At 38.2% G+C, this 25,468-nt stretch overlaps 1 protein-coding gene across 1 annotated transcript; it reads left to right on the forward strand.

The window, feature by feature from the left end:
• Window positions 1–5,926: 5,926 nt before the first annotated feature.
• On the forward strand, window positions 5,927–25,441 carry MPP4 (MAGUK p55 scaffold protein 4; the record flags this gene model as incomplete). Its single annotated transcript, XM_084209060.1, has 19 exons — window positions 5,927–5,960; window positions 6,511–6,632; window positions 7,530–7,607; window positions 8,306–8,386; window positions 8,939–9,070; window positions 9,423–9,504; window positions 10,631–10,716; window positions 11,685–11,756; window positions 12,190–12,386; window positions 13,482–13,546; window positions 14,304–14,321; window positions 15,316–15,354; window positions 18,794–18,835; window positions 19,592–19,762; window positions 20,464–20,544; window positions 21,514–21,607; window positions 22,409–22,517; window positions 24,136–24,270; window positions 25,250–25,441. 19 exons carry the CDS (start codon window positions 5,927–5,929, stop codon window positions 25,439–25,441), a joined length of 1,830 nt encoding a protein of 609 aa, XP_084065186.1.
• Between the last annotated feature and the right edge of the window lie 27 nt (window positions 25,442–25,468).

Raw genomic sequence — 25,468 nt, forward strand, 5'->3', positions numbered from 1 at the left:
TGATGATATTTAAAACTACTGTTAAATTGCAACAGACTATAGTGATGAGAAAATATAGAGAGAGGATTTCATGTTTACAAACAACTTAGTGTTGGCTTAATCTTATTTTTTAAATAATACTGAATAATTCAACAAGAGATAAGCAATAATATGAATAAAAAGGAAGCAATAAAAAGCTAACTTGAAAAGGGGGTAAGACACAACTAGAGGTGAAGAGCATAATGAAGGATAAGGCAGAATTCAAACATTTGATCTTGCACTAGATGCAGCCTTTTCATGCAATCATCTCTTGTAACTCCATGTAAAAAAAAACTAACTGAAGCCTGTAGGAACAGAACTGCCCTTTAAAATGGGGCTATGCTGAACAGCTGAGTAAATCAATGGCAATTTTCATCTGCAGAAGATCTGAATTCAGGATTTATTTTGCCTTTTGTGGGAGTGTAACCATGAAAAACAGATTTGGGGTTGGTTTTTTCCCCTGTAACTGCTTTGAATTAGCATTTTTTTGTATTTGGATATTTCAGAAGAAAGGATTTTAGTATTACGTTTTGTTTCATATGAAGTCTCAGATTGATTTTGTGCCTCAAACCAAAAATGTAACTAGAAATGGGAAATTTTTCTGTATTATTTCTGCTTTTGAAGAACAAGGTGTAGCTACAAATATGTAGCAACTTTAATGGTGTAACTTCGTTGGCTGTGAATGGTGCAAAGGTGAGAACTACAGAACCCAAAGGATACATCTGCCTTTACATGTATAAACAGAGAGAGAGGTATGTATACATACACGCAATCTCTTAGAAAAAGTAGTGGTATCACGTATGAATTTAGCTTGGCCGAATTAGGGAAGCAGACAGTCTGGGCTGGATTATTTTTGGTCCTTCTGATATATAGCTCAGTTATTAGCTGAAGAGAATCCCTGGATTAAATGTGCTTCTGACACAGATTCCACTTTACAGCTGATCTGGGCTGGGATGCGTTAGGAAATCAGTACAGACCAGCTTTGATTTGTGTATTGCTGTAACTAACAAAGAAATGAGGTAACCTGCAGGACCTTTGCAGCTGGATTGCTTCAGGGTAATTACTTTTTTCTCTTTTTTTTCCCCCCTCTTTATTGGAAAGCCAGGTATTTCTTGTGCTGCAGCAGAAATCCTGTAACCAGCCACAGAAGATCAACACTCTGGTGTTGCAGATTCTCACTGCAATCACAGGCACAGTAGCTGCAGACAGGCCCCAAGTGATGAGCACCCTGTTGACTGGGAAAGTTGATGAGAATAAGAAGCTATTTAGGTGAGAGACGATGTAAAGTAGTTTTTTTATGCAAGAAAAGGGTTAAGGGGATTTGTTCTCTTCTCCCTGGTAATGAGTATAGTTCTAAGGTTAGGTTTCTGCGGATTAGAAAGGAGAGGATGTCCATAGATTAGCTGGGGCAGTGAGGTTACTTGCTGTACTAACATCCAACAAATACTCTTTCCCTCTGGAAATTCTACATGAGCTGAACATGGCATATTCTGTGGGGTTTGCAGGTAAGAAAATTCGCACTGTACTGAAGGCATTGTTCTGCAAGGATGCATTTTCCCCATGTAAATGTGAAATTAGTTTCCTCTCATAGCTATAGCAAAGCTATTTAAACTTCTGATACCTGTTTAATTCTTGTTAGCTAAATATCAGAGGGGTGTTATGAATGTGGACTGGGAGCTTGAAAGGCAATTTTTTTGTCAGTCCTAATCTTCACAAAACTAGTTTTTAGAAATAGGTTACGAAACAACTTATTTGGGTATGTTGAGAGATAATGCAGAAAAATGTGTGACTGATATGGGACTGTAAAACCAATCCTTTTATGAACAACCTAGCTGTGTACTTCTAAGTTGATTTAGTAGCAATACAGTGGTTGGTTGTTTATTTAGGGGGCTTTTGGTAGTTTGATTTCTTTTCCGTAAGCCCAAGCTGTTGGCAGTAAACATCTGGAAGTAAAGCTGGCTGCTCCTCTTGGCTGCATCCGAGTGTTCTCTGAGTGCTGCTCTTTTGGGGAGCGATGTTTTGGCAGCTCTTAGCCCATGTAAACAAGGCACTCACCCCAGCACTGCAGCTCTAAGGTTGTTGGAGGGAGGCAGAATGAACCACCACTGAATAGATCTGAGTGCAGAGAGTAACAGCACAAATTGCCTCATGCTTGCAGGTGTGATTCTGTGAAATCTCACAGAATGCCTGGTGTGCACATAACATTTTTTCAGGTTTTTTTTTAAACTCTACTGCCTTTGACTTCCATTAAGAGGTGCTTGGGTATGAGATAAGGATAAATGGTTCAAAGGCTTAAGTTGTGTCAATTTATTCCATTAATATTTAAGGTTGCTGCTTTAGCTAAAACACTTTCGTGTCTCAAAAAGTGTACGAAAAGCAGGATTGTTCTTTACACTGACTAGAAAAGAAGCAGTCAGACTTCAGTAATGACACTGGCCTAATTAGGCTTATTTAATGCAGAACAATAAAGCCCTGAACAGGACATGTGGTTTGAGTTGTGGAATCTTTCCCTCCATTTTTTGCCTACTCAGTTTGCTGATTTAGATTGGCAACAAAAGCTTTCACAGAGTGTTTCCTTCCCTCGAACTACTTTGCAGTCTTCAGTATGCCAAATCATTAATTTTGGTGAATTTAAAGATAGGAGTAATTTTCCTTGTAAAAAGGCCTCAAGTCTAACATCTTAACCAAAGGAATGTATAAGAGCAGGGGAGTGATGTTCTGGATGTCAGGTTCTCTGGTGTTGACCCCTTTAGAAGCTTGACAAGATGCAAAATTGTCCACTTAAAGACAATTCTGAAGCTTCATTAAAACAGGGCTTAGGTTCCCTTGCAGCTCTAGCCTTGTATCAATAAGACCTTCTCGTCTGTCTAACAGTTAGGATCAAGGAATTTTATACTCTGCTGCTGAAGGAGTAGCTCAGATTTGGGATAACTGATGTCTGCAGGCTTGAGGTGACTGACTCATTTTGACTCAAATTCTGGCACACTCAGTGTGGATATCCAGTTCTTTCTCTAACAACAGGCAAAGAGAAATGTCTTCTATTAATGAGCATCTGTAATTGCTTCCAATACACGTGAATGGGAAGGCCCTTACACTGCCTGGGAGATTAGTCAGGTAAGCCTTTTAGCAAGAATTTCCATCTAATTTATTTAGATCCCTGGATGAGGAGACCCTGAGCTCTGGCCTTGGAGTCTACATAGATATAAGTCTTAGGAAATAAAGGTACAGCAGTAATTCTACATTTATTTGAACTCTGACCTTTGCCCTTAAGCAAGCAATCCAGTAGGTCTCTTTCTAAAGAAGCAACTTTCCTCTCTTCTGGTAGTGACTTTTTCAGCATCTGTTGCTACTGACAGCTTCTGAAACCAGGCTTCACAGTTGGAAGCTGCTTTCCTTTTGTTGTGTGTAAATACAAAGCAGCTACCAATTTATGACTGAGGTGAGCTGTGGTGGTCAGAACTTGACAGATTTTGATGTTCAAATGCTGCTTCTGTTAATGTGAGCATAAACTCTGTGGTTTAAGATGACAGCAATGGATGGAAAGCTTTATTCCTAGAACTCTGATAGCTGTAGCTGAGGGTTTCACTCAACAAGGCAAGCAAAACCTTCAGTAGCTTTCCCAGATTTTTAGGAAATCTGAGGTTCACCTTCAAGGTAAACTGTGTCCAAAGTTTCTAAACACACTCAAGTTGCTCCCACATCTGGAAGCTGTACTGATACCAGAAGCTGCAATGCTCTATGGAAAAAAATTAATCCCTTTAAAATATTCAAGGGGAAATGATATCGTTTGTGTTTTAGCAGAATCTGAAATATTTTAGCATCTCCAGAAATGTTTTTTTGTTTCCAAGTGCTTTGTCTCGATTAAGAAACAGGTTTTCATGACTAGATTTGTATGTCCTGCTTTGTTAAATCCATCATTAGGCAGATCAACTAAGCTTAAAAATGAGGAAGGCAAATTCTTTAGGGAAAATAACTGAGACTATTGAAAATATTAAATAATTGCAGCTCAAACCCCAGTTGTACTGGAGGAGGATCAAACTATAATTTTGTGAATCTTTGAAAGAAAAAATCATAGTTGTAAAAGCAGTCTTCAGGTTAGAATTTCAATAAGATGTACCACTGAATATCCTGTAAAAGTAACTTGAAATGAATTGCCCAGACTCAGTAGTAAAATGCTTGAGTCATATTCTCATAATTTATTACTTTTTTCTCCCTTAATTTCCACTGCCCTTGGAAAGCAGTTTTATGATTTAACAGGAGAGAGAGGAAGTGTGTTCTAAAAATAAGTATTAAATACAGTAAAAGTGACAGTAATGCCTTCTGCTTTTGTAAGCAGATCAAGATAATACTTTTCCTGCTTGCACCTTTGCTGTTTTCTGCCTACAGAGCAATCTAGAGGAAAATGGCTGCCTTTTTACTTTATTAATCCAGGAGATAACCTACTGTGTATTTAACAGAATTTGGTGTAATGCATTCACTGTGCCACACTGGGGTTCCCTGTTGGCTGGGGTGCTCAGATATTTGATGTTAACTTAGACTACAAGTAAACAAACTACCTCTTGAGTGGCCAGTTGAAATATTTAATTCTTTAAGAATAATCTACAATACTGCTAGTCATGACAATACCTTTACACTTGTATCAAGTGAAATCAGCTAGGATGTAATGAAGATTTTGAACTACTTAAGAGCTTTCATACATAGATTCCTGATGCTTTAGGATATAAATGCAGTGTGTGGTGTTCCCTGGGGAATTTCCATACTACTTTGAGAAGAAGAGTTCAGAGAATTCTCTGAAGCAATTCTGTACTACATTGTTTGCCATGAACAGCAGGTTGAAGAACTTCTTCCAGTTTTAGTTTAAGAGCATTATAGGCTAGTGATAGGTTGCCACAGAATTTTAAGGGAGGGAAGGAATCTGAGAGAAAATTTTAGAAGACACATATTTTATTTGTGGAAAGGTCATGCAACATGGATACATATTAATTAGTAAGTGTTGTCTTCCTGCATTGCTTTAAAATGCTAATTTTAAAATCTAAAGAAAAAAAATAAGGTACTATATGCTGCTTTTTATAATTAAAGAAATCAGCAACACATCTTTAGATTAGCAAATAACTTCTTTGATTCCATCTCTAAAAGTGACAGCCTATTATAAATTGCCTGAGAGAGATGATGATACCAGCAAGGTAAGAAATGGGGTTTTTTATCTGGGCTTGGGGTTTTTTGGGTTTTTAATTCATTATGAGGAAATAAGAGAAAAATAATGAAATCTCTGTGGAACAAATCCTTCGAAGACCTTAAACTCTAATAGTCATAGAGAAAGGGATCACTTTTTTCAAAATTATGTCCTTGCTCAATGAAAATTCAGTAGAAACTCCAGTCTTTCAGTTTTAATATTGTGTCAATATTAAGAGGAATTAAATGTAATGTATCCTTGAATAAGATTATTTTCCAAGCTATATGGGTATAAAACAAGATATAAGTCTTTAGAAAAAATTACAGCTTCTCGTGGTGGTACACTTAAGAAGCTGGAGAGCTAGAAGATGGACCAAACAGCTTTCTGTTTTCCATGACTTAATGAAGCAAGAAAATTACGATTCTATAAAGACATTAAAATGTCGTACTGCATTTGAGGTTTGTCTGTCTGCAACTTGGATGCTACTGGGTGGCTGAATTTACAGGTGGGACTCGTATATGTAATTTATTTTTTACACCTGGGTGCATTTTAAATACTAATTATTGCCCACCCCTTCCTTTGTTTTGAATTCTGCTTTCTTATCAGAGTAAAATACCTGACAGTATTCTGATATGAGGGTGCTCTTTCCCCTAGTTCATCATCTCTCTTTGTGAAACGAACGTGTTGTGAATGCAGTATTCAAAGTGAGTGGAATCTCCTTGAATAAAGGAGAAGATGGAGGTGCCAACAGTCAGCAGTAAAGATAATGGTAACTTCTGCATCTCTTTTTCAGTTTTCTTTCTCTTTTCAAAAAGTTCTATTCCTTGATCTCTGTGACTCTTCTTCCATTGAGTCATGAGAGAGATGAATGTGTCTGAAGTATTACTACTCAATAATTGGAATGATTCTTGATGTTCAGTGGTGGTATGCAGTTAACTTAAGAGAGCATCAGAGGAGAATATCTGGCATTTGCTTCTGGCTTATAAAGCCAAGGAATTTTTTGTTGTTTCACCTCTTCTGGGTAGGAGGTATGAGCTTGAACCCAGACTGTTACATGAGATTGCCTACATGGCTTTCTCACAGGTCAGTTGCAAATTGCTAGCATTGACCTAACCTGCTGGCTAATACCATGGTAAAATAGCTCTTATGCAACAGAGTTGATTGCAAGGAAAAAAACACGGCAGACAGGAAACATCTGTGCATTTCTTAGAAGTACAACTTGAGGAAAGGTGCATTTCAAAGGTCTGGTCACTGTTTGGCTTTGGTTGGTCTTCTCTTTGTACTGAAGTGTCTTGCGCTTTTCTGTTTCTTGGGCTCAGGTGTATCTCATGTTCTGACTCTAGCGCTGCAAGAGCTCACTTTGCTCTGTAAGAGAGATGTCAATGGTGTTGGCATGCTCTATGACCTGCTCAGATCTCGCTGGCTGCAAGCACTGCTCAAGGTAAGCTGCCACACAGCTGGGAAAGCAAAGGTCACCTACAGAATGTTCTCTAGGGAATAGCTGCTTAATTTTGCCATATAAGGACAATAAATGCTAATTTACACTAAGTGCTGATAGTCCTGACGTCAGTTCTAACATCAGCAGTCACAGTGGACGAAACCACTTAAGCTTTAAAGGAAAATAAAGTGTTCTCTTCCATAATGTCCCAGACATTTAGGCTCTTCTACTTTACCTGTCTCTGTTAAGGCCAGGGGACAGACACTGAACACATCATTGCTCAGTTGTCTTTCCTCTTCTTAAATTTCTGTATGGCTATGCATCCACTTCTTGGCCTGTGACACTGTATTTTGTTTTGCATCCCATTCATCTGATGTGTAATTGAAGATCTTATATTGTTAGAGAACAGAGTTTTGATTGGTGTTTCTATCTTGAGAAGAATTTTATCTCTGAGACAAATTCTATAAAAATTCTGCTTTTCTTTCAGAAGGATTTTTAAAGTCTTTGATTTTTAAAGAGGAGCTTTTACTGGATAAGAATGCTCATAAGGGTACTTTAAATGCAGCAGTTATGCCTTCAACTAGAAGAAGGAAACAGGCTACAAATCAGAGAATTTACTATCAGGCTATTTGCCTGTGTAGAAAGCTTTTCTTCTAGGAAAATTCAAAACTACAGTATAACTGGCTAGCTACCTGATAATATGGAAAGACTTTGAGTTCAAGACTCAATTCCAGATGCGTCAGATATTAAGAATTGAGATTGCAGACTCTGGGGCTCTAGTTGGACTGAGAAGTTTCCAGAAATAGTGTTGTCCATTGCCTGTCATGTATGTATCTATACAATCATGTGAACTGGTCAATGTCATCATTGCCTTGTTTTGTCTGTCACGGCATGCAACAGATTTATGAATGCCTCCAACACTATCTTGGAAAAAGACCAGCTCCTGTCACGCTGCAGGCACGTGCATTGAGCCGTGAGGTGAGATTGTGTGCACGGTTTATTGCTTTACTTACCCGTACCAAATGAACGCACTCTGCTGCAGTTAAGTGTTCTGGTATTAATTCTGTGTCTCAGGGCTAAGCACAGTATATAAACTTGAAACTCTACTTACATATCTGTAAAACTACTCAGCAGCCTTTACTGGGGGGGTTGGCGTGGCAGGAGAAATGGGCACAGCTGTGGTTGCTGGACTACGCAAATCCTGGCCAGTGTAATGAACACAAATGTTAATTGTTTAATCGCTGACCATGTATTTTTCTTCCCATGTAACTCTGTGGTTCAGTGTCATGGCTACAATCAAGCAGACTGACATGAGGATATTGAAAAGCTTTTTAGATTTTTCTAATTGTAATAGCTGAATTCTAAATCTTTTAATTAGTGGGAGAGTTAATGACGAAGTAGAGAAACTGAGACTAGTGATGAAATTGGTTGAGAGATGGGAGCAAAAACTGATTTAGAGCACATGGCACTGTGCCTGAACTAAATTAAGCCTGGCTGAGTATTGTGCAGCTGTAGTCATATTGTCCAGTTCTAGAGCAAACCATATGGACATCCTCTGATTCATATAATGTAGGGGGGCTTTACACTGTCTCCATTCCTTTACATTCAGTGTAGAGCTTTCTAAACGAATTGTCCTCTAGAATCCATCTCTGTGCTTATTTTCCTACATTTATCAGGTGGTAGAGTTACTGCATGAAGCCCCTCAGTCAGGAGAGGTCAGAGAGCTAAGACGGCTTCTGCGTTCTCCACACTTCAAGGCAAGTCCTGCATTAGGAAAGAAGAAGTTTGCTCATGGAGCTCTCTGCAGTGGGAATGGAAATGGATGGGCAGCTGTTCACAAGAATTGGTAAAGGGGCCAGAAGAGACATAGTTTGCTACTGACGAACTAATCTGATCATGAGATCCAAAGTGGACTCTGTATCTCAAGTACTTGCGGTGGGCTGCATACTTAAGGCTGTATTTGAAAGATGTTTCTTCCCAAGTTTTTAATTATGGGCAGTTAATGCAGATATATAAATATCAAATTTTCCTTGAAATTGCAGAACCTGTATTCTTAACCCAAGAGCTCCAAATAGAAGTATTTCTTTCATATTTTGAAAGCTTTCCATAAGAAACAAAGGAACTGTTCTTAAAACTTTCGTGGTTTGCTTTTATTGGTGGAAAGAAGAAAATGTCAATATATGCTAGGGATCTGTGTTCACAAAGGAACACATTCAGTGATTTCTGCTTTCTGACCTGTCACTGTTAGAAGCTCTGCTATTCATCTTTGCTTATGGGTTGGTTGGTTTGCTTGTTTTCATTTGTAACAGGCCTTGCTATCTGCTCATGATACTGTGGCCCAGAAGGATTTTGAACCAACCCTTCCACCACTGCCAGACAACATACCCGAAAACGAAGAAGCTATGAGAATTGTCTGCTTAGTGAAAAACAACCAGCCTCTGGTGAGGGATCATTCTTGTTGGCTGGGCACTGCAGTGGGCTCCCCAGGGAAGTGGTCCCAGCACCAAGTCTGACAGAGCTCAGGAAGCATTTGGACAATGCTCTCAGGCACGGGGTGTGACTCTTGGAGATGGAGCTGTGCAGGGCCAGGAGTTGAACTCAGTCATCCTTGTGGTCTCTTCCAACTCAGCTTATTCCATGATTCTGTGGTTATTACTATATCCATGTTGTGGTAAAAAGGCTGTATCCCTCAATGTCTTTGAGTCAGCCTGAAGATCAGACTTGTGATCTGGAAGGAAACTTACTGGGGTCCCTTGGTGATCAATGTGTTTTTTCTTTGTTCTTACCTGCCAGGGTGCCACCATTAAACGCCATGAGATAACTGGTGACATAACGGTTGCCCGTGTGATCCATGGTGGGCTGGCAGACAGAAGTGGTATGTGGAATTTGAAACAAAGTGATACATAAACATGAAATAAGATATTTGAAGTAAAAAAATACCTTAGCTTCTACACTGAATCTTCCATTATAGAGCAAGATGATGTGCACACAGGACAGCACTGTAAGCAGTGATGCATTGCAGTGACTTTCATTCTGACTTCATAGATTTTCAGATGAATTTGCTGTTTTAGACTGAGTTGATGAAGAAATCCAGTTTTCATTATGTGTTCTTGGCACCAATACCTGGATATCCCAAACTGCAGTGTAGTATGAAATGCAGCACATTCCCTAATGGAGAAATGGTAAACATCAGTAGTTGGTGATTCTAGAAGATAATGGGCTTTAAGGAATAGTAATAATACTTTTTGGCACTGCTCTACTGAGCACCTTGCTTAGCATTAGTAGCTAAGCAGTTTTGCAAGGAGTTTCCTTGGAAATGTTACTATTTTGTCATCCTAGAATTGAATGTGTTCCACGTCCCTTAGGAAATATAATGTAGTTAAAATGTTAAACATCAGAAGTAAAATTCAACTGCAATCATAATAAAATAGTTCCTTTTAGTATTTTCTGGCCTTTGTATAGAGAAGAAAACCCAACTTGCAGAAAATAGCCGATTAAGTTCCTAGCTTGACTAATATTTTTATTGAGTTAAAGGAACATGGGAAAGAAAACAATATTGTGAAGACTTTACTATAAAGGACAGAGAGGAGTCCCAGGACCTCCCACTGCACCTGGAGTTTTAAAGGGTCTGATTCCAAGTCTCATGGTCTATTAATATAGGATAGGTTCATAATTTACTTTGAGAAACGGAGCAATATTAAAATGTTTATGCTAATTTTAAGGCAAATAATCAATAGATTGTAAAGATGTCATATGGGGGAGTGGGAAGGATTAAGAAAGCTGAAGCATGCAAGCTCCTTGTGACCTGCAGCAGTCTGCAGTCTTATCCAGGAGCAATGCAGCTTGAATCCAAAATGCCTTCCTCCATACATGGTGCAGAAAAATTTTAATGCTGACTTAGAAGCCTGTGGCATTTCTGTGTGACCCTGCCTTGCCTATTCAACATAAATCATGCTGTGATAAAACTCCTGCTGCTGTTTTCATATTTGTTTTCATGGTAGGGTTGCTGTATGCTGGAGACAAACTGGTGGAAGTAAATGGAGTTCCTGTTGAGGGACTTGAGCCTGAGCAAGTCATTAATATTCTGGTATTTAATATTTTTTAAATATGTTTTCTACTTTGCACCTTAAGATTATTTGTATGCTCGCTCTTTTACACACTCTTGTACATGAGAAAGCCTGGAATTTTTAACAGAAAATTCAGATTGTTTCCTTACTGTGAATGAAGTTCCCAATTGCTCATGAAATCAGAATATATGAAAACAGAGTTAAATCTAACTTCTGTTCTGAGCAGAAATTAACTGTGACCATTCCATCTGCAGCTTCTGGGAAAAATACTAATTTATTCAGCCTTCACTGATTCATAATTTTTTCTAGAAGTGCCACTCAGAAATATCCCACAAGAAAGTAATGGAAAGCTGCTATTCTAATATGAGTCCATGTTACAAAATGCACTAAAGCAGAGTGAATGAGTTTGTAAGCTACACACCTTACCTTGCAAGAAAAGGGCCGTGTAATTACTGTTGTCAAAATTCTCATGAAGAAATCTTTTGAGATGTTCCTGTTTGGCACACATTTTTGTCATTTTGCACACAATTTTTCAGGGTTCTTGACTATTACGTGCCAGCCAGTGAGGTATTTCTGTGTGCAATCACACCAAGTCTCTGTGCCATTGCCATGGTTGTACCATTTCTAGGTATAAGAAATACAAACTCCATTGGAATGCGTAATTACTAAATAATGTTCCTCCCCCTTTATATAACCCATCTAACCAGACTCGGACACTAATTTAAATAAGAATTCAGTAGAAAAGCTTGGTATGAAGCAATGCTGAAATTACATATACTTACAATGAAACATACATTGCATTAAATAAAAAAATATTTAGCAAAGCTTTGATGTTTTATTCTTGAGTGTCCTTTTGGAAAAAATACAGTCTACCTGAATTCTATCTGTAACACAAATATTGCAGTATCCTCAAAGCCATGCTCTGTCTTGCCTATGTTTGATTACTTGTGTTGAATACCAACCATATTTTAATTTTCTAATCATTTAGGCCCTGTCTCAGGGGACAATTATGTTCAAATTAATTCCAGTTTCTGATCGGCCTGTCAGCAACCAGACAACAGTAAGAAACATTCTTTTTCTTTTCCCAGACTGGTAGCAGTAGTGCCCAATTGTGTGATAGAAAGACATGGTGTTGCCTGGAAGTTTATTGCAATCCCTAAAGTGTTACCTTGCCTTTATGGCTGTCTCTCAGCTGACATCAATATGGTGTTGCTGAATCAGTAAAGACAGTAAGTAGAAATGTAACTGTGTAATAAAGGCACTTTCTGAGTGATCTACAGTTGAAGGTCAGTTCTTTTCATAATGTATGAGATAAATGGGGTTTTTTTCCTCATTTAATGAACAGAGAGCATTTAAGGCTTGATCTGGTTTTTAAAACCTGACTTCATCATTAGGCTGAAGTAGCAGCAATATCTGGCCCTGTGCTTGTAAAGCCCATGTTGTATCCATTCTAGGTGTGGCTTCCACTCACTCCTGTATATTTTCTTTACTAGCTGTATGTGCGAGCAATGGCAGATTACTGGCCCTTGCAAGATCCTGCCATACCATGTGCTGATGCAGGTTTGCCTTTCAAGAGGGGTGAAATACTCCAGATTGTGGATCAGAATGATGCTCTCTGGTGGCAGGCCAGGAAAGTTTCAGATCTCAGTGCCTGTGCTGGACTCATACCCTCAAATCATCTTCTTAAAAGGTAAAAAAATCATCATTTTCCTGATCTCTGGTTCAAAAATCAGCCAATTATTCAAAATTTTCCTAAGTTTTGTAGCAGTATGATTCAGAGTAGCATCTGACAAACATCTTTCCTCTTTCTGATCTCTGACTTCCTGCTATTTTTCCCTGAAGAGCACCTGTGTGAGAAGAAGCTTTTGACAGCACCTGTATAATCTCAAATTGCCATTTAGGAAATTTGCAGCGCTTATCCAGTCTCCATGCTGGTTGCTAAGACATCTGGTGGAGTGTAGCAGCTGAAATTGAAGGCCCTGACTACTAAATGATCATCATCTATGATGAAAAAAAAAAACAAGGGGAAGAGAGGGATACTTAAAGCATAGTATATTTTTAAAGATGTCCTGTGATGCCTTGCATCACTAAAGATGTCTTTGCATGAGTGACCTCTTCAGCTTTCGTCAAAACTGACTAGACCAGATTAGAAGAACAGAGGAAAAAAACAAACACTCAAGAAAGAACAAGGGTCTCTTGCCTATTATTTTCTGCATAAATAGACCAGTATTTTTGCACTGCATGCATTCAGGATCAGAGTTCTTAAACTGCTATAGCAAACTTTCCAATCTGACCCTTTAACCACACGTCCTGTGGTACCCCCAGGATGATGTAAGACCACGCACTAGCACATGATAAACTTGACTTTGATAAATATAAACCTACCTGCAGTCTGTATAATGCAAGGTGAAATCAAACTGGGTTGTGGCTCAGGCTGCAAGAGGCTCTGTGCAGTAATGGAGGCAGTAGTACTACTACCCTAGCAGCAGCACACCCTTCTACTTCCAGGAGTCTGTACCACAGTATGGCCTATCTTCTGGTACTTTTGTATAAATTCTTAGTACTTCTGGGCTGCTGATTTGGAAATTTGAATACTTCTTATAGCACATTGGTTTTATTTCAGGTCTTTGCAGTGGGCTAAAACATTGGTAATGTTTCAGTTCTTGCTGTCTTCTCTCAGTTCAGTACTGATCAATCTTACATGTAAGAAGTGAATCTGACTGGAGCATAATGTGCTTGTGGACTGTTATATTTCTTTAACTGTGATAAATTTATTCCTATGTAGGAAGCAGCGAGAGTTCTGGTGGTGTCAGCCCTTCCAGCCCCACCTCTGTCTCAAATCATCAATGTGTGAGTGAAAAGTTACTTGAGTGATACAGCAGGAATGAAAGATCTTGTCTCTGTTTCAGGGATACTGAAATAAAAGCTTATGCAATTCAGCTTAGTTCAAAGACATTGTTTCTGGAGCCATATTGTAACCTTCAACTGTGTTAACTGTCCCCTGGAAAAAAAATACTGATCTGGAGTGGAGATGGCTGTCTCCAGTGTACTTGAGATCTGACCATAAGAGAATCTGTGAATTCAACTTCTTCTAAAGTCTCTACATTCTAGGACCTCACTAGGCCAGCCAGTTCTCTCTAGGAGAATTGGCTGTAGGTCTTGAGGTGACAATTGTACTGGCCTGGATTTCTGGGGACACAGATACCAGCTCTGCCACTGAGAAGTGCCATGTTTGGAATGTTTCTTTGCATTCAAAGCTATTGAAAAAATAATAGAACTTATTTTCTTGAGGTCTAAGATAAGCTATGCTGCCCTTGAATTTATTAATGGTAACAATCTAGAAATACTATCTTCTGCAAACTATAATTTTCTGTAAATATGCGATTATTCCCAGAAAAAGAATGTTCTTCCTGTTTCTTGTGTCCCCATTTTCTTCTATGGCTCTTGATGCAAGTATAAAATTTTTCTCTTATGCTAAATCCTGGGGGCATGTGTTTCATTCCCTAGGATTCTGCTTGCACTGATTGCATTGCTTGCTAGAGCTGAGGCTCTCTTTCACCATAATTTTATTGCATTTTAACTGCTTCAATGGATATGCTGTGAGCAGTAAGCACTGTGGAAGAAGGTAGGAAATCACATCTGGACAGCATTGTATTTCTGTACCTGGAACCAGTATGACACATGGTTTTACAGGCTTTTTAAAAAAGTTGTCAGAAATTAGGCATTTTGATAAATACATGTGGAAGAAGCCCAAGTTCCTGGCATTTTGTGTGCTTACCATAATTGAAATCCAGCCTTTTTTCACCTAGTAGATGCATACATTGTCTTAAAGAGGAAACCTTAGCTGTGCATTATCTGTCAGGGAAGTGACAGTTTGAATGGGTTCTTTGAGGAAAGAAAGACAAAATTTCCTCTTTCTCTTTTCTTCTTCTTTCTCTTCTAGAGCAGCTCTGAGAGAGTATTTCTTTAAAGGATATATATGGGCAGAATGGGATTGACAGATACTCTGACAAGTGCCCTGTAACTGGAAAATAGCTCCTGCTGGGCCTGTCTGGAAGGGTGTGCAAGAGCAAAACACCAGCAGTGCTGTATTGTGTGCCCGTGAGATTGCCCAAACTCATGTGATCACATTTCTGGGACATAAATTGATGTAGTCTTGGGATTGAGAAAGAGCTGAATTGATCTTTTCTTCCTTGTAAAAGTAATAATAAAAATAAAAAGCAAAATACTTTCCTTGAGTGTTGGAAAGATATTTAAAAGCTATAAGACAGAAAATTATATTCCCTCGTGGTAATACTTAATAAATAGATATCTACTGGATAAACAGATTGACACGCATGTTAAACTTTTCATTATTTCAAGAGGAGAATTCAAGTTAGATGCATTTGTCTCTCTGCCTTCAGAGCACTCACTTAAGAGTTTTTGCTCACTGTAATACAAAGAACATCACTAAATTGGAGTTAACAGTTAAAATTCTTAAAGATGTCTAAAGATGATTTGAGCTTCACCTATCTTGTTTCTGATGTCTAAGTTCAGTCTTGTAAGATCTGTAAGGGTGTTTTTCCTCTCCAGTGGTTTTCTGATTCAGATGAATTTTTTTCCCTTGTGTTGATCTGTAGAGGATGACATGCAGATTGACGAAAAGTGTGTGGAAACAGGTAACTGAATTCACTTGAGATTATTTTATTTGCTTCAAGGCAGTAGCTAGTTTAAAGCCTCACTTCCTAGATAAAGCCACTCATTCTCCTGGTGAACTTCATGGTAGAAAATTCTATTTTTCATACCCTGGAAACCTCCTCTCCTATTAGTGTGTTAAATTGAGCTGTTTGCAGTTCTGGTGTACAGTGCTTATAGTCAAGTGTTTTGACCAGTACAAAAATATTTGCTTGAATGAGATGCAACCGCTTTGATTCAGGTGTTGGATTGTGGCTGTAAAGCTACCATGCTTTTTTGCCTGTTGCATATTTAATGCCACAGATTGTTGTGGTCTTGGAGAACCCACACAATTCTTTGTCAAGAAATCCCTGATCTTGGGAGAACAAGGAGCAAGAATAGGTTTTTACTTGTGAACACTGAGTGTAAAGATTGGTAGCTTGAGTTGCTCCCTAAAGCAGTGCAGTTCATTCTTCCTTCTCCAAGGTAATTGAGAAGCTCTCATGGAGGGATGTGATCCTGTAGGACTATGTGAAAAGAGATGAAGCAGTTGAGTATGGTGAGCTGCATTCTGCCGCCTCAGGGTAGAGGCACCTGGGGAAAGTATATGTGAGACAGACCGACAGAAGCTAGAAAACTGATATTCTGATTCTGATATTCATTAGAAGGAAAAGAATTAAATTTTGAATTTATTTTAATATCTTTGCTATCTGGATTACTAAACAAGATGAAGAAACATTTGAGTCAGGTAAGTTCCTCTGACCTAAGTTCCTTGCTATTGTTCTGCTGCGAGAAGGGTGTCCAGAGACAAGCACCTTAGAAACAAGCAGGTGGCAGGTCCCACTTCAGCTTCAGAAGCCATTCTGGCTTGAAAAGCCATTATGTAAAATCCTGTTGCTTTAAGTCTTCCTCTTGTTCTCTGATTACCTTAGTAGTAAGGTTTCTGTCTTCTTATCCCACGAGTGTGAATGTTTCTTCTCGTGCATCAGTAGCAGACCTATTTATCCAACCCTCGTCAGCTGTACCCGTGCAAGCTGTGACAGCAGGGGCTGCACTGATGTCAGCAGATAATTGGATTACTTTCAGTAATATGCAGGCCTGAATCCCCAGTGCCTGTAGGAGTTGATGTGGTAAAGAGGAAAGCTGCTTCTGGATTCCTGATTGTGGGCATGGCTGACATACAGGAAAGAAAAATGCTTATAAAATTCATTATTTATGTATAAAAATACAATCAATAAGTACTCTTTTTTTGACCTGATTGGGGGGTTTTTGGTTGTTTGTTTGATTTTTTTTCATTTAGGAAGCAGCTGCTTATTTACAGCACATTGAGAGTTCTGCAAAACTTGAGTCTTCTAAAATAAATAATTTGTCCCCTAAAATACAACTACTGTTAAGCTTCTCATTTGAGGTATTTGGTAATCTTGTGTAGAAGAGTGTCTGTTTACCTTAGATTTGCTCTTCTCCACAAGGTCTCTACTTGCCAGTTCTTCTATCTGCACCTTCTTCTCTTATCACAAGCGTTTGTTCTCTTTTACCTCTCAAGCAATGCCCAAGGCTTTTAAGGCATAACCAGCAGGTCTGCAGGGCAGTCTTTTGTTTTCAGGCTAGGATGTTTCTGATAGCTGCACTTGGGGATTACTGTTGTAAATCCTGCTCAGCGCTGAGTCAGCCATCTGCTGTATCCACACAGATGAATAAAGGTGCAAATATTTGCTATCCTACATTCCACTTGAACCAGTTTAGGTAGTTGGAGGTTTTGCACTACCGTAGTGAAATAGATGCTGCAGTTCTTCCATTCTTTGGGAACTAAGAATTCATGCTCAAAGAAGCATATTTTAGATTTAATGTCTGTAGTACCTGTTTTCTACATTCCCTAAATGCATTGGACAAGGCTGGTTGGATTTTTAGATCATAGTAGAGACTGTCTTCTCAAAACTAATTGTTTTATATCTGTCTCTATCTGAATCTGCAGAGGAGCTTAAAGAAGGTAACACTAACATTTCTCTCCCTGTCTCCTGTAGCAGTAATCTAATAGAATTTACCTGTGTTTATGCTTTAGCAGGAACTACCACTCTTCTTGCAATACCTGGTAGTGGAATTGCTTGTTCCCTGTAGGATTCTGCATTGCACTCCATACCACAGAAGACAGGGTAGATAAGGCAGAAATATTTAAATATGTTTAATGATGACTCAAGAGACTTGAAGATAGATGGGCATGAGCTGAATATTGCTCTGAACATTGCCCTGAATGAACAGTTTTGTGCCAAGGAGTTTTTCCCATAGTCATTAACTAGTTGTTAGTATGTACAGAAATGTAGGAATAAAACTGTATTGTAAAGGTACAAGTAATGAAGAGTGTATAGACGTGAAAGGGAAATGAATATGCATCTAATTTTGTTTCAATACTTCCATGCTTATGAGATAACTGTAAATCAAAGAGTGCTAAAAGTATTTCAAAGTTTTGCAAATGAAAATAATGTTTTTCCTTGGAACAAATGCTGCTTTTAAAGACATGCCTATGGGTTCTGTATCTCGTTCTTCCTTTAACAAGGCCTAAATAAGGGGAATGCTTTAATAACTACATGTGTGGTTAGGGGAAAATAAGGAGTACTTTTTGAAAAGAAAGCTAAACGCTGACACTATTCTTTTCCTTGGTGGTTTGTTTTCAAATCACCTTTCTCAAGTAGTTTCTATACTTTCTGAACATTGGTTTATTGGAAAATTGGTATGTTTGAGCCTTATATGAGAGATTCAGTTTTTAAAAAATACAGAGTTTTAGAAGTCTCACCTGACAAGTGAAGACTTCATGATGAATAGCATGAGAATGAGGAGAAAAAGAATTGGAAGAAAGAGGTTAGGCTCACATGTTGGAGCAGATATCACTGATCCAATGAAGAAAAAAGAAGTAATAAAATCAGGTCTTCATTTCGCCTGAAATACCTGAGCACACACAAGTTGTTTTTTCCAAACATGCTATGGGGCAGAAACTGAGTTACAAATTTTTTGTTTCTAATTTTGAGCTACTGAATAGTTACTATTGTTTTAACTAAAGACTTCTTGTAAAATAGATTTCACCTGAAAAGCTTAAATTATGTGGAGGTTTTTTTTACTAATTTCAATTTCAAAACATTGTCTGGCATGTAGATATCTTGGGAATTAAACAAATAGAATGTTAAGTTTCAAAATTCATTTAGGAAATACCAAGATGTTCTATGTTTATTTTTTCTTACAGTAGGCCTTTTGAATTGGTCATTGGTCATGTGAAATATTTTAATACTATAGAGTATTGTGCTTTTAAAATTATATTAAGCATCCTACTTCCACATATTTACAGAAACTCCTTTTTTCCTTGGGATCAGCAGTAATTGTTTGCCGTCTAGCTTTTAGGTTTCTCTTTTCTTTTTTTTTTTTTAATTTAATGAGTATTTGTTCTTTGTATTCTAGAAGAGGAAGAATTTGGTGAATTTGGTCAACGAGTATTTATTGGTATGCAATGACTAAAGATAAGTAAAATGTTTTAGCTTAAGTACTTGAATGAAGTTCAATACTAAATGGAATACAATTTATTCTGTTTTCCAAACATCAGGAAGTCTGTTTCTTCCTAATAATGCTCAATCTCTGCATTTAAATCTTTCTTCCTGTTAGGTTTCTACAGAGACTTGGCCACTGCTATTTAAACTTGACTTCATGATTAATTTTGCTCAAAAGTAATGTCTGTCATCGACTGAGAATAATCATGAGGGCTTTCATTAGAAAAGTACACCTATAAGTGAAGTTTTCAGAGTTGGATGGTCAAGTGAAGAAACAAACCTACCTCTATGGTTATTAAACTATAGTGATCGTTAAAATACATGTTCCAGAGGCTGGAGCAAATGTTCCAGACTTGCCTCATGACAGTGAACCATCTACACTACCAAAAGAAGTTGACCTGTTCCCTAAGTAGTCAGAAACTTCTCCTCTCCTCCAGCTTGTTTGGGGGATCTTTCAGAAGTCTTTAATTCCAGGCTAATTTTCAGGTGACTTTCAATGGGACTTTACCTACTCTGTAGCTGTCATTTAATGCTCGGAGATTCTACCAAGCTGTCATATCAAGTGCAGCAATGAAATGCACTAATCTTCACCTTGCAAAAACCTCAGAAAAGATAGTATGTTATGTGGCTTAGAAAGAGGCCCTCTGGGCTAAAGAACGAGTTGCCTGCACGTGGGCTGTATTTTCCAGCAGTGTGCCTTTGCCCCACCCAGCTGGATTCCGCAGAAGCATGCGGCTGTGCCGCAGGAAGGCCCGGCTCAACCAGCAGTCCTGCTACTCCCGCTGCCCCAGCAGCTGCTACAGCACCCTGGCAGCTCCCTACGAAGAGGTGGTCAGGTACCAGCGGCACCCAACAGACCGGCACAGACTAATTATCCTCGTGGGTAAGAGCTCAACCACCTTCCCAGGCACATTGCAGCAGGGGTTTCCTGCTGCTGATTGCAGTGCTGACTGTGTAGGCAGCTCTCAAAGCAACACCTCAAGAATTATTGTCATTTGACCCCATTATTTAGGTTAAAGTTTAATGCAGGTATCATCTTCTTTGCTTGAGTTTCAATAGTGAGTGTTAAAAAAACAGTAATAATAAAGTCCTTAGAAGAAGCTGGTTATGAATGCTGGTTGATAATGGATTTTTTTAGGGAAGTGGTTCTGTTTTATATTCAGCTGGGACTGAAAATGATGAGAAAACATTGGTAACTTAATAGAAAGTATCTTTACATGGAGGCATTTCTACAACCAGTGTTAAATGTATAGATATGACAATAATAAGAAGAATATTTAACTCCAGACTAGAACAATCTCAATCATGAACAGTATGGAAAGGTACCTTTAATAATACTTCTTATAGGACACTGCATTAAGTGGGCTGCAGGCTCTCAAGGAGATCTTAATTGTAGTGACCGAAGGGAGGATGCTGTTCTGCACTGTTCTATGGTCCTGATAAAGCAAACTGAGTAAAGGCAAATCCACTGTCCTTTCTAAGTCTGGAACTATTTGATAAATTGCTTTCTTTTAAAATAGTACGGCTGAGTTCCCTCCTGCCGTTACCCTGTCAGTAATATTAGCTGCTCTTCCAACTTTCCAGGTCCCGCAGGAGTTGGTGTGAATGAGCTACGGCGAAGGCTTATCACAAGTAACCCACGGGAGTTTCAAAGTGCCACACCTCGTATGTCATGCTTTTCTTCTTTCCTCCACTACCCCAATTCAAACATGAATAGGAAATGCCAAGCACCTTCCTCTTGCCTTTGTATATTTATACACTCTTTCCTCTAAGCCTGTTTCTTCAGCTGTCCTGAAAGCCAGTACTGTTTGCTTTCTTAAGGGTTAGTTTAAAATACTATCTATCTCATTTTGGCAAATCAGACAAAGGTGTGCTCAAGTTTCAGCTTCTGAAACCATTAAAAGCTTTATGGAGATGAAAAGTTATCTGCATGATTTGGTTTAACTTTAGTATTTGCTTTTCCTAGATTTAAAAAAAAAAAAAACATTTCTTGGAGATATTTCAAGTTCTTAGGGTTTAAGTACTCAGGTATGAGAATGAAGACAGCAGAAGTTGGTGCTTAATAGGCTTTGCAGCTTTCCTTATTAGCCTTCTAGTCTCAGAAGAGACTTTTGCAGCTTAACTTCTGACGTAACAACTGAAATTATTTCTACCTGTGCTTATTTGGTTTTTGTAATTTAGATAACCAATCTGGAAATTATGTATCTGAAGCAAGCTGAAAAGTCATGAATGACTTAGCACTTAAGATCCCAGATGAGGGGGATGTGCAAGTGAGGAAACTCGTGGGATTTTTCTGAATGAACTTTACAAATATTGCCTCTGAAGAGCAAAGAGTTGTGCAACCAGTTCCAAGGCAGCTCCTGATTGCTTCGAATCACAACTACTTGGATTAAACTACTCTTCTATTCCTAGAAATACAGTTGTGCTTTGATAACTTTTAATGACTTGTCACTGGCAAACCATTACAGTATATGGGGCTTTTGTTCTGGATTTACAAATGGAAATAACTCATATTATTATTTATGAAAATACTGATTGATAGTTCTTCATGAAGTTCTCATTTTCACTAATAAAGTTACAATAATTTAGTTCCAGCTGTTTTTTTTTTCCTTTGTGTGTTTTATCGTCCTTCAGACACCACTCGTGTTCAGAAAAGTTATGAGATGAATGGTCGTGAATATCACTACATATCGAAGGAAACTTTTGAAAACATGGTGTATAGTCACAGGTGAGTAGGAAAGATTAATTACATTTTTATAAGATCTCCTAAAATACAACATGATTCAAGAAAGTACAGTTTTGTAGTTAGGTCCCAGGTCTGGGCTCCCCCACTTTTACTGCCTATGTGTGGTGTAAATTTGTGTCAAACTACTTGAGACTGTTTCTTCAAAGACTCTATTTCTGCAGTTGCAAATAGCTCCCCCACAATTAATTTCAGAATCCTTCTAAAAGGAAGTGGGCTCTCTAGTCCTGAGCTCATTAGATGTGCTTCTAAGTTATGAGTTTAACTCTCCTGGAAACCAGACTGCTTTTGAAAATTTAGCAGTAAACCTGTTCCTGACCTGCAACTCCATTGCAGCATCTCTGCAGAGATGACACATGAGTAGTTGAACTGTAAGGGTTAAATATTCAAAAGTGTCTGCTCCTTTGTATGCATCAATAATCTCTCTAAGGTAGACCAGCTCAGCACTACAGAAGAGACACTCATGGAACCGTGCCAAGTGCTTTGAAAACTTCAGACTTAAGAAGTTGTTTGTCGTATGTAATTGACAAGCACTGACAAGTAAAATCACGGCCTCTAAACACAAAATTCATAAAACCATGAGTAAAAAATGCGTGTTTTGGAGATGAATTGTAATGGTTTTTGTGCCTAGTGTAGCAGGGAAGAGCAAAGGTGAACAGTATTCCATAGGTTTTATGATCATTCAGTCCTGATCACTGGATTGTATTTGAAGATTTCACCTTTAAATTGAACCTTTTTGAAACTCAAATGCTCTTTCATTTTCCTTCTTCCTTACCACTGTTGCAGAATGCTGGAATATGGGGAGTACAAAGGGTACCTGTATGGTACCAGTGTTGATGCAGTGCGAACAGTCCTTGATGCAGGGAAGATCTGCGTCATAGATTTAGAACCACAGGTGAGTGATAAATGGGCAGGGGATCTTCTGGAAGGAAAAATATTTTTCTCTACATGCTTGAGCCATTGGAACAGTGTTAGTTGCTTTGTCTTGTTTTTCACTTTACATCATGGTGCTTATTAATAATAGATTATTCTTTTCATGTGTCTTAGGGGGTGATGGTGGTACCACAGTGACAAGTATGTTGAGACAGTTCCTTTTTTTACCAAGCCAGCAGCTGCATTATCAGTTTGGATGGTATAGAAATGAATTTTCATACTTACTTAAAGTAAGGATTAGTCTTTCATATGGACACCTGTTGCATGGGATTTATTCTTCCTCCAAGCCCTACTGTTGAGAGTTCTGTCCTTGTATTAGCAATCTCAGAAAACACCCTTTGGTAAAAGCAGCAACACTTAAAGTAATCAAGAAAGAGCTGAAAATTTTAGTGTGCCTTTGTGCCTGCATTTCTCTCTAGAAGTTACAGCTCTTAGTAACCTGCTTCTTCACTTAGATATTATTAGTTTTTATTTTCCTTCTATTTTTGCATTGAATTTGCTGATGAAGATAAGGCTAATAAAAGCCTTAGCTTGTAAATATCTAAGATACTTAGAGCTGTGTCTAGTTAAACCTTTCTAACCTTCTCTGAATTGCTTGCATATTTAGTACTTAGGAGCTGTTTGGGCTAAGCTGTTTAAACATCTTCTCTAACTGAATGTAAAGAGCAGCACCACAACTCAGTAATTCTTGGACATTTCCCTCTAATTACGCAGAGCCAAAGTGTCTGAGCCTTAGGCTGGCAGTGGCTTGTGCTGCTTAAAATAGAAATTAAGTTACAAGATTTTTGGGGTGCTACTCAAAAACTGAAACTGCTGTAAGAGGTAGATGAGGTCACACCTTAGAAACTGTTCTTTGGGTTTCTTCTGTTACATTTTTAAGCAAAGGGGTAAATGAGCGGTGTTGTGGCACAGGGTGTGTAATCATGCTACTTGGGACAGATGTGCCACTATGATTTTTTTTTTTTTAGGGTGTGGGTTTAAAGGACAAGTTTTGGAAAGAGTATTAAGTAAGAGCAGTGAGGTAGCAGAACTACTGCTGTGTTGCATGCTTTATTTTAAATCTGGTGGTTTGACCAAGTTTTCATACTATGATTTTCTTTAGTTTTTCTTTTTTTTTCCATTCCCTCTAGTGCTCTGCAGTAATTTAAAAATACTTATTAGCATTAGGAAATGTTACACAGTAAAGGAGTTCTGAAAGCAGGATACTTTCTTCAAGCATGGATCAATAAAGAGGTACTTGTTCCAAAAGTAGCTCCCTTACAGTCAAAAAAGAACAGGTTTCAAATGCGTCTTTTATGTGGTTGATTGTAGCGATCCGTTAGTGACACTATTCCATCATTCACTGGTATTGAAAGCATCTCCTAATGAGGCTACCAAGCAAAATTAAGTAATTGTGTGCCACAGTTGCTTAACAATGTCTGCTCTAGGGATTATTAGTGAGATCTTTTTCAAGTAAGTGTTCCTGAAAAAAGTGTCTCCTAGGGCTGGGGATCACAGTATGTTGTAAACAACTGGCTTTTTATGGGACTAAAGCTGGAATGAATGCACTTGAAATACTTTATTTTACTCTTCATTTGTAGGGTATACAAATAGCCCGGACCCATGAGTTAAAGCCCTACATTATATTCATCAAGCCACCTAGCATAGGCTGCATGAGGCAGACTCGTAAAAATGCCAGGATCATTACGGATTATTATGTGAACATGAAGTTCAAGGTAAGATTTGGGAATTAAAGAGGTTGAGTTTATTAATCTGAGATTCTGTTACTAGAACATAATGCATTCTACTATACTACACTGTTAACTCTTAAAAAAACATTACTGTGTTTTTAGGATCAAATCTAATTATTATCTTTTTCTGTGGATTTTGTTGGGATTTTGTTGGGATTTCTTTTCTCCTTCCAGACTGGCTTTGAAGTATAAGAATTATAATTTTTAACCTAGGGGGCTGAGGCACTTAGCTTCAAAATGTCTTAAAGGAGAAGCTATTTTGTATATTTTTGTTTTATTTAGCTGTCTTGTGTCAATACTTGAGTCAACACATATGTTTACTATTTGATTGAAATACTTGGAATATGCTTTGTTAAGTAGCATTATTATTTTTTTCACAGTTATAAGAATGTATGCTTAGTGCCAGTATCAATCCTATACTAAGTTCTGTAGACAAAACACAGATCCTGCTTGTAGGAAATGCAATCTTATATTTAGAATATATACAGCACTTTAACACAATTGTTTCTATGCAAATCATCATCAAATTTAGCATCTTAACATTTTGGAGACCTCAGTCTATAACTATGTGGAAATGATTCATGATTGCTATGACAGAAAGTAACATGGACACTGGGGAAATAAACTAAAATTTGGAATAAGAACACAAGCATTAGTAGATTTACCTTCCAGTCCCTAATGTTCTCTGCCAGCATTTATCATTAGAGTAACTGTTTTAGGGCTAATGGAGCATCCTAAGACACAAGGTACTTCCTTGCGAAGCATATGGCAGCCAGCTCAGTTTTTGAGACCTGGAACTGACTGTAGCAGAGGTACTTTATTATAGCAAACTGTAAATGAAATAAAGCAGACTGACATTTTCTATTCACCTCTTGTTTATGTGGTCCAAGGTGTTTTGCAGATGCTGTGCAGGTATGTTTCTCTACACAACACTGAAGTTTTGTGGACTTACTCTGTCTCACAGGAAGAAGATTTACAGGAGATGGAAGAATCAGCTAAGAAAATGGAAGCTCAGTTTGGTCAGTTCTTTGATCACGTGATTGTGAATGACAATTTACAAGAAGCATCTGCGCAGCTGCTGTCTGCAGTACATCGTGCACAGGATGAGCCCCAGTGGGTCCCTGCAGTATGGATATGCTCAGACAATCAGCCCTAATTCTAAGCAGCAGGCAGCTTCAGAAAG

The sequence above is a fragment of the Fringilla coelebs genome, assembly GCF_963513975.1.
Source record: "Fringilla coelebs genome assembly, chromosome: 7".
Lineage (NCBI taxonomy): Eukaryota > Metazoa > Chordata > Aves > Passeriformes > Fringillidae > Fringilla > Fringilla coelebs.